The sequence below is a fragment of the Felis catus genome, chromosome B4, assembly GCF_018350175.1.
Source record: "Felis catus isolate Fca126 chromosome B4, F.catus_Fca126_mat1.0, whole genome shotgun sequence".
In the NCBI taxonomy this organism is placed as follows: domain Eukaryota; kingdom Metazoa; phylum Chordata; class Mammalia; order Carnivora; family Felidae; genus Felis; species Felis catus.
The window spans coordinates 32,143,280-32,157,312 of record NC_058374.1 but is presented as its reverse complement, the minus strand read 5'-3'; the positions used below and the strand labels follow the sequence as shown (position 1 = coordinate 32,157,312).

Genomic DNA, 14,033 nt, shown 5'->3' with positions numbered 1-14,033 from the left:
AGAACTCTAAGCAGGCTCTGCACTGTCAGCACAGAGCCCAGTGTGGGGCTCCAACTCACAAACCGTGAGATCATGACCTGAACTGAAAACAAGAGTCAAATACCCAACCAACTGAGCCACCCAGGCACCCCTCTAATTTTTATTATTTTCTTCCTTCTACTAACATTAGGCTTAGTTTGTTCATATTTTTCTAGTTGCTTTCAGTGTAAGGTTTGATTATTTGATATTTTTCTTGTTTCTTGAGATAGGCTTGTATGAACGTATACGTCTCTCTCAGAACTGCTTTGCTGTGTCCCAAAGATTTTGGACTATTATTTTCATTTGTCTCCATGAATTTTTTGAGTTCCTCTTTGATTTCTTTCTTGACCCATTGATTGTTTAGTAGCATGTTTTTAGCCTCCATGTATTTGTGTTTTTTCCTAGTGTTTTTTTCCTTTAATTGATTTCTAGTTTCATACTATTGTGGTTGGTAAAGATGCTTGATATGATTTCAGTCTTCTTAAATTCATTGACACTTGTTTTGTGGCTTAACATGTGATCAGTCCCAGAGAATGTTCTATATGCATGTGAAAAGAATATGTATTCTGCTGTTTGTGGATGGAATGTTCTATATGTATCTTGTTAGGTCCATCTATCTGGTCTAAGGGGTTGTTCAAAGCCATGGTTTCTTTATTGATTTTCTGTTTGGATGATCTAACAACTGATATAAGTGGAGTGTTAAAGTTCCTTACTATTAATGTATTACTGTCAGTTTCTCCTGTTATGTGTGTTAATATTTGCTTTCTATATTTAGGTGCTCATATGTTGGATGCATAGATATTTACACTTGTTCTGTTCTCCTGTTGGATGGATCCCTTTATCATTATATACTGATTTTCTTTGTCTCTTGCTACAGTCTTTGTTTTAAAGTCTATTGTGTCTGATATATGTATTTATATTCCAGCCTTTTTTTTCACTTCCATTTGCATAGAATGTTTTTTTCCATCCCTTCACTTTTACTCTGTATGATGTGTCTTTAGATCTGAAGTGAGTCTTGTAGGCAGCATATAGATGGGTCTTGGTTTTTTATCCATTTAGTTACCCTACGTCTTTTGATTGGAGTATTTAGTCCATAAATATTTAAAGTAATTACTGATAAGTATGTACTTATTAAATATTATTTTGTTTGTTGTTTTCTGGTTATTTTTGTAGTTCTTTTCTGTTCTTCTTTTCTCACTCTCTTCCCTTGTGGTTTGATGGCTTGCTTTAGTGTTATGCTTAGATTCTGTCCTCTTTATTTTTTGTGTATCTACTATAGGTGTTTGATTTCTGGTTACCATTGGGGTCATATATATCTTATGTGTATAGCAGGCTATATTAAGTTGATGGTTGCTCAATTTTGAATACATTGTGAAATCATTAAATTTCTATTCCTTCCCTCCACATTTTACTTATATGATAGCATATTTTACATCTTTTAAATTTATCTCTTGACTGATTTTTGCAGATATAATTGCTTTTAAATTGATGTGAAATTAAATACCTTTATTTTCTTTCCACTTAATGAACTCCCTTTAAACATTTCTTGTAAGGCTGGGTTAGTGGTGATAAGTTTTAACTTCTGTTTGTCTAGGGAATCTCTTTGTCTCTCCTTCAATTCTGAATGATAACCTTGTCAGGTAGAGTATTCTTGGTTGTAGGTTTTTTTCCTATCAGTACTTTGAACATCTTGTACCACTTTCTTCTGGCCTGCAAAGTTTCTGCTGAAAAATCAGCTGATAGTCTTATAGTATTTCCCTTGTATATAACTGTTTTCTCTTGCTGCTTTTAAAATTCTCTCTTTGTCATTACTTTTGCCATTTTAGTTATTAGGTGTCTTGGTGTGGGCGTCCTTGGGTTTGTCTTGTTAAGTCTATACTTCCTGGACCTGAATGTTTGTTTTCTTTCTCAGATTAGGGAAATTTTCAGCTATTGTTTCTTTAAATAAATTCTCCAACCTCTTCTTCCTTCTTTTTCTGGGATCCCTGTCATACAGAAATTATTACTCTTGATGATGTTGCAGAGTTCTTTTAACCTATTCTTACCTATTCTTATTTTTTATTCTTTTTTTTCTTTCTCTCTCTCTCTCTCTCTCTTTTTTAGGTTTGTTTTGTTTTGTCTTGTCTTTGCTGTTCAGCTTGATTGCTTTCCATTACCCTGTCTTCCAGATCACTGATCCATTCCTGCATTTTCTCATCTGCTGTTGATTCCCTCTAGTATATTTTTTATTTCAGCTAATTGTGTTCTTCAACTCTTTTTAATATTTTGTATCTTTGTTGCAGTTCTCACTGAATTAATCCACTCTTCTCTCAAGTCAGGTATCGTAATGACCATTACTTTGAACTCTATGAGAAATATTTCATTTCATTTAGCTCTTTTTCTGTTATTTTGTCTTGTTCTTTCATTTGAGGCGTATTCCTCTGCCTTCTTATTTTGTCTAAATCTCTCTGTTTCTGTATATAGTAGGTTAGCTGTGTCGCTTGGTCTTGAAAGTAGTAGACTTGTGTAGAAGAAGTCCTGTATTGCCCTGCAGCACAATCCCCCCCTCGTCAGCAAAACCAGGTGCTCCATTGGTGTCCCCTGTGTAAGCTGCATGGGCCTTCCTGTTGTGGCTGAGCCACAGTTGCTGTGGGCATGGTGGTAGATGGGACTGGCCTTCAGCCCAACTGTCTACAGTAACCTACTTTGCCTGCTGTTGGGGCACTGGACCGAATTTGTTCCCCACACTGTTGAGAGGCCCAGCTGTTAACTGCCTGGGCTAACTGGTAGTTGGGGCCAGCACTCACCCTAGCTGTCTGCAGTTAGTTTCTGCCACCACTGTTAGCATACTGAAGAACAAGGGCTTGCTCCATGTGCAGCCAGCTAAGAGGCCTGGCGGCCGGAACTGTGGACGAGCTAGTGTATAGTATTGTGACAGGGCAAGAGCCACTTTGGAAGGATGTCTGCTGAGATGGGTTTCTTGGGTGGAGCAGGTCAGTAGGAGAACACTGGGGCGGTGAGGACCAGCTGTGGTAGCAGTGTAGATGGGAGAGTGTTAGAACTGTGTCCAATTATATAGATCAGGGAGTAGAAGAGAAATGGCACCTACCAACACTTTAGCTCCTGGAGAAGTCTCCTGCAGATCCCTGCCCCGTCAACATATTCTAAGATTAGTCAGTAAATCTTCATATATACCCCAAGCACCTTCAAACTGTTTTTTTTTTTTAATGTTTGTTTATTTTTGAGAGAGAGACAGTGCAGGCGGGAGAGGGGGAGAGAGAGAGGGAGACACAGAATCGGAAGCAGGCTCCAGGCTCTGACCTGTCACCACAGAGCCCGACACAGAGCTTGAACTCATGAGCCATGAGGTCATGACTTGAGCTGAGGTCGGATGCTTAACCAACTGAGCCATCCAGGCACCCCCAAACTGCTATTTCTATGCTGTGTCTCTGCCAAGTTATTTAGTGTGCTGTTCTTTAAGGGCAAGGACTCGGTTTCCTATTGCCTTCCAGGCCTCCAGGGGTTAAGCTCTGCTGGTTTTTAATGCTCCTGAAATTAAGCCAGATGATTTTCAAAGCCATACATTATGGGGACTCATCTTATCAGTGTGGGTCCCCAGGGCTGGAGGTCCATGGTGTAGGGTCTAATCCCCTCACACCTTCTTGTTTGTGATATCCCTCCCACTTGTGGTTAGTTGCTTAGGGTTTGGTTCCTGACTGCATTTCTGTCTCTCACATCTTTTTTTTTTTTTTTTAATGTTTTTATTTATTTATTTTGAGAGACAGAGAGTGAGAAAGGGGGAGGAGCAGAGAGAGAGGGAGACAGAGGATCCAAAGCAGGGTCTGAGCTGACAGCAGAGAGCCCGATGTAGAGCTCGAGCCCATCAACCCAGAACATGATCTGAGCCGAGGTCAGAAGCTTCACCAACTGAGCCGCCCAGGCGCCGCTTCTCACACTTCTTTTTGATGTGGCTTCCTCTACAACTAGTTGTGGAAGATTTGTTCTGCCAGTCTTCAGATTATTTTCAGAATTGTGTAGATGTAGTTGTTGACTTGGTGTGTCCTTGAGATGAGGTGAGCTCACTATCCTCCTACTCTGCCATCTTTCCAATCTCCAGCTTTTGCCAAATCTTAGTGCTGGATCCCAAAACAGTTGTCATAGAATTTTTTACACTGCCTGTAGTTTTTTCAGTAGTCAGATATTTATTTCTTCTGAGTCCGTTGTGAGTTATTTTTTCAGAATTTTTGGAAATAGTTGTTGACAGTATTTACTTTAAAAAAGTTGTTATTTGAAAGAACTTTAAATTTATAGAAGAGTTGCAAAGCCAATACAGAAAGTTCCTGTATACTCCTCTTTTCCTAATATTACCATCTCACAACCCATGGTATATTTATGAACGTTAGTATAAAACTGTTAACTTGGGGTGCCTGGGTGGCGCAGTCGGTTAAGCGTCCGACTTCAGCCAGGTCACGATCTCGCGGTCCGTGAGTTCGAGCCCCGCGTCGGGCTCTGGGCTGATGGCTCAGAGCCTGGAGCCTGTTTCCGATTCTGTGTCTCCCTCTCTCTCTGCCCCTCCCCCGTTCATGCTCTGTCTCTCTCTGTCCGAAAAATAAATAAACGTTGAAAAAAAAAAAAAACTGTTAACTAAACTACAGATTGTATTTGTACTTTCTCAGTTTTTCACTGATTCTGCTCCAGGATCCAGTCTAAATCACAACATTGTATTTAGCTGTCATGTCTCTCTTGGTCTCTTCTACTTGGTGGAGATATTTTTAGTCTTCCATTGTCTCTCATGAATTGACACTTTTTTTTAAAAATTAGTGATCAGGTATTTTGTAGTATGTCTGTCAACTTTGATTTCTGTGATGTTGGGTCAGATTGAGATTATGGGTTTGGAGGAGAAATTCCACATGGTGATATATATGCCCTTCTCATCATATAATATCAAAGAGTAGAGTATATCAACAATACTTTCTTTTTTTTACTTGTGATACGAACTTTAGTCACTTGGTATTTTATTTTCCTTTTAATTACCATCTGGAGTGATGTCTTCACTCATAATATTGCTTGCATGTATCTTTTCGTGAGGACTTTTACTAGAGATTTGTGTATTTTGTTGGATTTTTTTTTTCAAAGAATCAATTTTGTCTCAGTTGATCTTCCCTGTTGTATCTTTCTTTCTCTTTTATTATCCCATTCTTATTTTTCTTTTCTTTCCTTCTTCTGGGAGACAAGACTGTTTTTAGATTGGACTGAAATGTATATAGAATCTTTGGTGAGAGGGACACTTTAAAATCTCTAACCAAAGTTTTTTTTTTTTTTACAGGAATCTGTGTATTCGTTCAGCTGAGATATGATTATATAGTGTGGAGGTTGAGGAAGGGTTCCTAATGTAAGACAGTATGTAGAATTTCTGATATTTAAGCATTGTTTCCTATCTGGTAATCTCAGTTAAAGAAAATAAAGACATTAATAATTTACCTAGCTTATTGTAGACCTGTGTTAGAGCTCCATTAATAATTTTTAAAAGCATAAGAAATAGTTGAATTACTGCCCATACTTCCTACTGCAAATGATGAAATTTACTTTTTAAAAAGAGCGATTAGGAGTAAGAAGTAAAATAAAGTGAAAATTGATTGAAAATTACAAGTTTTTAAAATACCAGAGTGGAGTAACTTGTTCCCTAGGGAATATTTTTACACACTTCTGTGATTTAGCTGCCAGCTATTTTTCCCTTGATGCCAAAAGAATTTTGTCTAAATCAAGTTATTAAAAGAATGTTAACAATGCCCATTTTATATTGCTGTTGTTGAGATGAAATGAGATGCTTTATGTAAAGTATTTACTACACTCCCTGAGGCATAATAAGGTACAATAAGTATTCAGTAAAATTAATATCCAAGTGAAAACTTTTTGTAATAACTCCTTAAAGCAATCCAGTTTGTGTAGGTATTTTTCATTAAACAGGTTCTTATGTAAAGCTTGTCAAGACAGCTTAACCTTTTAACACTTCTTATGAATTCAGTTAACATTATCTGTTATTCTTCAAATCTGTAATGGATTTAACAGGTTGAAACGCCTTTTGGTTGGATCAGTTTTGTTTTTTTTTTTTCATCCTTGGGGGTTATGCTTTTTTACTTCCCAAACTCTTGAGAAAGTATTTATAGATGTTTTCAGAAAAATGATTCTCAGCCTACATAGTCTTAATCTTCCTTGATTCCTTAGGTCTAGATTCTTGCCCCTCCCCCCACCTCCTTTTAAATTTTAAGCAACCCTCTCTAAATAATTTGTATGAACAACAGACAGATTGGAAATCAGGGCATTCCAATTTCTTTTATAATTCTGTTTCCTGAATAAATTACCTCATTGGATTCCTGTGAAATAGGGAAGGTTGTATCAGCTGACCTTTGGAGGCCCCTTTCAACTTGAAATTTCTGTTTTCCAGTATATGGTTTTATATGAGGTCTAATTAGATGTAAATAAGAAAGCAACTGTCATAAACAGGATGACAATAACGCAAGAGACTTTGACAAGAGACTGGTAAATTGCTGAGAGCACTAGGAAACATAGTTTGAAAACAATGCACAGAAGTAAAGAGAAGATTATACGTTAAAAAACTTCAGAGTAGAGAATGCTAACGAACCAGCAATCCTTGACAGATAGAACTCGTTTCCTTCTTCTGTAGATGGGTCTTACTTAATACTAAAATTATTTAATGTAGTCTGAAAGATTATTTTTATCACAATGGCCAAGAGTTGCTAAAAGATAAAAACATATGTCTTTCCTAATTCTTAAATACTTAGTAGCATGTTTGCTCTTAGATATTCACCATACCAGATACTGGTACTTTGAAACTGTGTTCCAGCAGCTGTCTACATTTCTTTTTTTTTTTTGGCCCTATGATTTTTAACACTGTCCTTTAGCTAAAAATGCTTGCTTCTACCACATAGGTAGTTATCTGATACTAATGTGATTGCTCTTTCCTACAATTTGGGTTAGATAATCTCTACCTCAGTTAATTTTATGATTATAATTTTTTTTAAAGCAGAGTAATACACTTTTTCCCCCCTTTCAGCTGTGTAGTATTAAACTCATCAGTAAAATAATTAATTTGGTTGCTATCTTTAAAGAAAAGATTACTTCTTAATGTAAGTTTGGTTATGTGTATTAGGTATATTTTATGCCCTACCACCACCCATGAGCCTAGGAATTTTTGTATGTGATCTCACATGCAATTGTCTTACATTTCCCATATTATAAGAAAAATATATAGATCATAATATTTCCAGTCCTGAGGTAACTTCTTTGAAGATTTCAGAAAATTGAGGCCCATCTCAGCGTTTGAAGAAGTAAAGTTACCCTCAGACTAATGGAAGATTTTTCCTTGTGAAATCAGTATGTTCCACTCAGTGAGGATTCTTACGGAGCATGAATGCTGAAATACTTAGTAAACTATAGTTAGAATTTCATGACTTTTCAGTTGGGTGAAGTGGGATCTCTGCAGGAAAGACAAGAAGAAGGTTTAAAAGGACAGACAGAAAAGACAGCAATGTAAAATGATGCAAAGGGAGAAAAGGAGGAGCTGATGGCTTAAAGATCATGCATCATCTGCTTTTAAGATATAAATTGGGACTGAACTCTTTCAGCTTAATTGTATTCTTATAAAGATGGCTTCTCTTGAGCTATGTAAACACTATAGGAATAATCACAGTTTCATTTTGAAGAAAAGTGTTTCAGAGAAATATTAGGTTTAAAAGTGGAATGTAGGTTGTAGAATTTTTAAGTAAAGGTGCTCCTTCATATATATATATATATATATATATATATATATATATATATAAGGAAGAAAACACATGATGTAACCATAGATTGTATATTGCATATTTTTCAGTATTTACTTCACTTGGAAAGATAGAAGTAATTTTGTTCATATGGTAACTTATCTATCTTTCATATTAATATAGTAGAATTGCCAACTGGGACTTTCAGTGCAGTAACAACCTAAAGTTGTTTATAATTTTAATAAATAAAATAGTGTAACTTCATGGATCCAAATGTTATAGTATAAGAATTTGAATATTTTCAGTAATATATAAAGAGGCAAGCATAAATATAGAAAATAAATATTGTGAAATAAATTTTCTGCAAGGACTTTAGTTTTACTTAAAATTAAAATTGGATATATGAAATTATAAAAAGGAAATAAATAGATATATTTTTAAATGCTTATAAAAGGAATTACTTAGATACTTAAGGATACCATTGAAAACCCTGAGTTTTTAATGTTAGAAGGATTCAGAGTTGCATTTCTTTTCCCCAGTAATTCTGTAGTTAACTTTTTAGTGTTGAGTACTCTGTGAACAAAAGCAAAAATTGAAATGAAATTCCCCTCTTTGAATTTGGAACACTTTGTAACATAGCCTGGTATGGCTGATGTATGCTTTCTCTGATGCATCCATGTGTTTGTCATTTTTATTTATTAGTTGTTTAGACCCTGGAGACTTCATTGAGGGAAAAATACAGTCTTAGATAAAAACAAAAATCTAACTCAGTCTTTATTCTTTTGAATCTCAGAGTTTCTGAAAAATGTATTTTAAAATTTCCCAGCTCAGTTTTAGATTTATTGACTTTTTTCCTTGCAATTAATAGTTTTTGTTTCATACATTTTGAATCTCTGTTTGTTAGTTGAGTAAATATCAGGATTATTATCTTCATGGTTAATTATTTTTATTGTTGTAACATCATATATCTTGTGCTCTTTTTCTTTATTCTGGCACATATTAATATTGTTATATCAGTTTTCTTTTGTATTTGGGGGGATTTTGCTGTGTGTGCGTTATTTAACTTTTTAAATGTAAATTAAAAGATACAGAAAACTGCACAACACAATTGTACAGCCTAATGAATTATTATAAAGTGAATATTCTTGTTATTACCACCCAAGTCAAGAAATAGAACCATGCCAGCCACCCCTGAAACCTTTGTATGTGTCCCATCCCTTCCTTTATGCAAAAGTTACCTTTATGCTGACTTGTAAGGTAGTTCCTTTCTTCTATTACTTATGATTTTATCACCCACGTGTATATTCCTAGACTCTGTAAGAGTTTAGTTTTGTCCATCCAAAAAGTGATCCTTTGTCCTCTTTATTTCCTGCAAATTGGCAGACTCCTTGGTTCCCTCGGACGAAACTATAGATACTTTGTTCTTTCATAATGTCTGTTTTTTCACTTGTTTTGGATATAAGCAACCACTGATGCTGAATACTGACATCTTTTGTTTAATGAGGTTTATAAAACTGTCACTCTATTTCTATCATTTTGTTTTAACTCCTACCTGGAAGCAATAGTTTTATAAAGACATGCTTCCCTTCGTCTACTATTTGGTTACCCAATGGTGAAGTTCATATAGGAAGGGTAAAATAACTGCTTAGTTTGTTCTTTACCCATTTGTCAAGATAATGAGTTGGGTTGTTGTTATCCTCAGAAAGTGACCAATTAGCCTTATTCCCCCAGTATATTATGATGATCTTATAGACCTAAATACATTTGCTTTGTTTCTATTCATTGTGCTGTTTTACTAAAGTTTAAATTGCTTGCATTTGGTTAGGTGGCACCATGGTCTTTTTGAGAAGATCCTAGTCATCCTTGCAACCTTTCTTGTTACCTAGTGTGTCAGGATGTGCCAGACTCACCTTGTACATTTTCTTCCCTGGACCATGTAATTAGCTACTCAATGAAAAACTTTGTTTTAAATACACAAGTGGTACATACATTCTTGAAAAACTTTGAATGTTCCAGATCCTTTTCCTAGGCTTTCTCTTCCCAGAGGTAATAATCCCTGTTATTATTTGCTTAAGTGTCTTTACAAACCTTTTCCTAGGTCTTTTTATGTTTACATACAGAAATAAGTACAATACAGAGATTGTTTTCTTTTTTATGTGATTTTTTCTAACTTTTTAAAATCATAAATGATGTACATACTTACTAACTTTTTTTATTCAATTATATATCTTGATAATTTTTCTGTTAGTATATACCACATTCTTTTTAAACTGTTACTTAGTATTTATTTAGTATGGTCCTACCTCATTTTATTAAACCCTTCTCATGGTGTATATTAGGTTGTTTCCAGTTTACCCACTAATCCAACTCTCGCTTTTTATCGTGCATGAATGCAGATGTTTGTTTGGAGCCATAGAGTACATGCATTTAGAATTTTGCCAGTTTGCCCTCTGATGCGCTTGTTCTTCCACAAGCAGAATGTGAGAATGCCTGTTTCTCTGCCATTCAGCAATACTTGCTGTTAGGAAATCTTGCCAGTCTGAAGGTAAAACATTTCCTCGATTTCCCATTGCCTTTCTCGGGTGGGAATAGGGGAAACTAGGAGGTGTTCTCAGGTGAGGGCCGCAGCAAGTCTTCTGGTTGCAGCGGTTTCCCTTCTTGAGCTCCGCTGCCTCTCATGCCCTGCTTACCGCCCCAGAGGGTCACACACACAGAGCTGCGACTCGTCTTGCTTCAGAGACTGACTCTTGCTCCTCATGTCCTGGATGGTTTTATCAACTTTCTGTGCTGTCCAGCTTTTGGTGTCTGCCACTTCTTTGCCTGTCTTCCTCTACTCCTTTCCCATCCTCTCCTTGTAGCATTTCATTCTCTTGTGCATTTTTGCATATAGTTTTATTTTCCCACACTGTCCTGTCTTCTTTCCATCTTTTTTCAATTTCGTTAAGTCCAAGGGCTACCACCAACAATGGGGTACTAAAAAGTAACCTTCCTATCATTTCCCAGATTTACAGTAGGGACAGGGGACTGCATTTAGTTTGCTGGAACGCTACTTTCATTTAAACATACGGGTAAAGGGAAGGTTTCACTAAGAGATTAATGTACCCCTTGTCATATATCAGTATCAAGACTTTTGAGAGTTCCAGCCTAACTTTTGATGACTGTCACAAATTTGGTCTGCTGTTTGAGTTAAAAGCTCATTTCATAGGCTTTAAAAGCTTTGATTTTAAAATGACAATCAGTGCTTTTTTTGGTCTCTTTATTCTCTTCTCTAATATATTAAAAATGCTTCCATTTTGTTCCTATTAGTACTTAAAATAATAGGTGGTATTTATTAATTGTTTATTCCTATACCAAGCACTGTGTTACATGCTTTCTAGTGTTATGCTTAATCTTTACCACATCCTCACAGCCATGAGGTGTAGGTACTTTTATTATCCCCACTTTACAGAAGAGGAGATCTGAGTGAGTACCAAGAGGTTAAGAAGTGCCTGCCCAAGGTGACATATTAATGCAACCAGAACTCAAACCCAGGCAGCCTGACTCTAAAATCCTGGTCTTAAGGTCTATGCTAAATATTCCTTTTGGTACCTATCATCTCAGCTGATTGGTTTCATTATGTTGGTAATTTCATTATGACTTTTGTAGGCATTTGCCACACAGTCCTGTTAAGATAAAATAATTAGCAGTATTTCTAAAAATTCATTTCTTTTCTCAGGGTTTATCTTTTGGGACCAGGTTCTTAGATGAAAACTAGAGTTTATTCAGATGACCAATTTAGTCAGTGCTTTTGTGTATTACTAACTTGGTATCATTTCAGTTTATTTTCATTATCTGTCAGCCTAATAGAAATACTGTATATTTATAATGTTTTGTATAGTTATAAAAGTGTGTGGTGATCTTAAAGATTGAATAATTATGCCTAAGAGTTTCTGAATTCAGCTGTTATCTTTTTAGGGAGGACAGCTTAGTTATTAAGCACTAGGAATATCTGTGTTTCTTCTAGACAGTGTGTTACCCAATTCCAGCTTACCTGGGCCTTTTGGGATCAGAAACAAATGGCAAGAGTGCTGAGAATATCAGGAGTGGAAGTTTTCCTGGTGCTGAGCAGGGAGAATAGACTTCGGTCATGAAAAGAATTTTAGCAGTCTAATTTTCCAAAAATTCAGACGTTTCTCATTCTTGACTGATTTTTATTTGGCCCTAGGCAAAGTTAAAAGAAAAAAAATCTGGTGTGTTCCAAATAGATGAGATAGGTTAGATCATTATTTCACCAGATTTAATTTGGATTTAGGAAGGAACTGATAGAAGGTGAGCAGAGCAGTATATGTGACATTATAGGAACTCATTGCTTTTGTTAGTAATATCAAAATGTAGATTTTGTATCTGAGATTTTATAACTGACAGAATTATTATACCTATATTTGTTCAAGTACAAAAACCTTCCCCCAGACTATCCAGATAATTAAAGAAAGAATGAAAGAGTATTAGAGAGATGCAGAGGCAGGGAAGGACACTAATATGTAAACATCATTGCCTCAACACTTTTCAAAAATGTTAGAAAGTCTTTTTATCCTACTGTAAAGAACAAGATATTTTTATGATGGAATGGTGATCATGTATTTTCTGTTGTTCTCTCTGTAAAATAAATATTAACTCAGAGGAAAAAAAAAGACATTTTAAAGTGAGGTGAAAGATTGCCAGGAGGAAGGTAAACCTTTGACCACATAATGGTTTGATTTGAGCATTAGTACTGGAGTCAGAAACTCCCAACTTTGGGCCAGACTGTTGGTCTGTGGCTTTAGGCAAACTATTTTTTTCTATTTCATTTTCTCTTTCTGTAATTAGAAAGCCTGACATTCACCTACACTTGTTACCATGTTTAAAACTTGCATCTTAGGGGCGCCTGGGTGGCTCAGTTGGTTGAGTGTCCAACTTCAGCTCAGGGCGTGATCTCGTGGTTCATGAGTTCGAGCCCTGCGTCGGGCTCTGTGCTGACAGCTCGGAGCCTGGAGCCTGCTTCAGATTCTGTGTTTCCCTCTCTCTCTGCCCTACCCCCGCTCATGCTCTGTCTCTCTCTCTCTCAAAAATAAATAAACATTAAAAACAATTTTTTGATAAATAAAACTTGCATCACAAATAGTGCCTTGGCTAAGTAGGAACTTACCAAATGTCACATGAATAATTGAGGTGATTTTAGATTCCTTTGCAGCTGTAAAGGGATATAGAAATACTGAAACATATCTCACTAAATGTCTAAAATTTCCAAAAACCTTTGTGTTTGCATGGGAAGCAACTCAGTGGCAGATCTCTTAAAGATAGCACCTATTAGTCCCTTCAGGGAGTAATAATATATAGAGTTTATGTGTACTGTCAGATTATTATGGGCATACTTGTAATGGTCCAGACTGAATTCTGACCAAATCCTCTAGTAACAGTTTGTGGCAAGTCAAATTCAAATATTTTTAACCATCAGTATTAAAAGTCTTGAATTGATGGCCTCATGTCTACTCTAAAATGAAAGTGGTATCATCCGAGTATCAATGTAGTATTTACAATTAACACTTTTCTCATTTATTGAAATGACATCTAATGACTACATTAACTATCATAAATATTAATTCAGCTATGATATGAAAAAAATTATTTTTAAGCATCAAGCATGCATTGACCTTTAAAATGCTTTATAAATTGATTAGACCAATAGAGTATTAACAGCCATATTTTGGCATTCTTTGCTATTTTTCCATAGATAATTGTATTCTCAATATTTTTTGTTATACCTTGTTTTAGTGATCGTGGTGGAGAAGACCCAAACCAGAAAGTAATCCATGGGGTTATTAACTCCTTTGTTCATGTTGAACAGTATAAGAAAAAATTCCCCTTAAAGGTAAAAAGCCTCCTTTAAAAACATAATCAGACCTTTAATTTTTTAAATTACTTGTTCTAATTTTTTAATTAAATTTTAATTGATTTATTTAGTTTTATCAGGAAATCTTTGAGTCTCCCTTTCTGACTGAAACAGGAGAATATTACAAACAAGAAGCTTCAAATTTATTACAAGAATCAAACTGCTCACAGTATATGGAAAAGGTAAGAAAGAGCATATTATGTTAAATGCATCATCTCTTATATGTCAGGCATGGTTTTATTTAACATTTGTTTTCTTAATTAAGAAAGTGGAAAAAGCTTTTATTTGTTTGATCATTACTCTGGGTTATAATTAATTCCTATTGATAAATCATTGTTCTTGCTGTG

General features: G+C 35.5%; 1 protein-coding gene across 9 annotated transcripts in view; it reads left to right on the top strand.

Moving 5' to 3' along the window:
* CUL2 (cullin 2) overlaps positions 1 to 14,033 on the top strand; it is a 155,840-nt gene that overhangs the window by 113,615 nt on the left and 28,192 nt on the right. For all 9 annotated transcript variants that reach the window (XM_006933355.5, XM_023256527.2, XM_023256526.2 and 6 more), the window contains 2 exons: positions 13,569 to 13,665; positions 13,758 to 13,868. In XM_006933355.5, the coding sequence (XP_006933417.3) occupies positions 13,569 to 13,665; positions 13,758 to 13,868 (208 nt within the window). The remainder of the gene's footprint in view (positions 1 to 13,568; positions 13,666 to 13,757; positions 13,869 to 14,033) is intronic.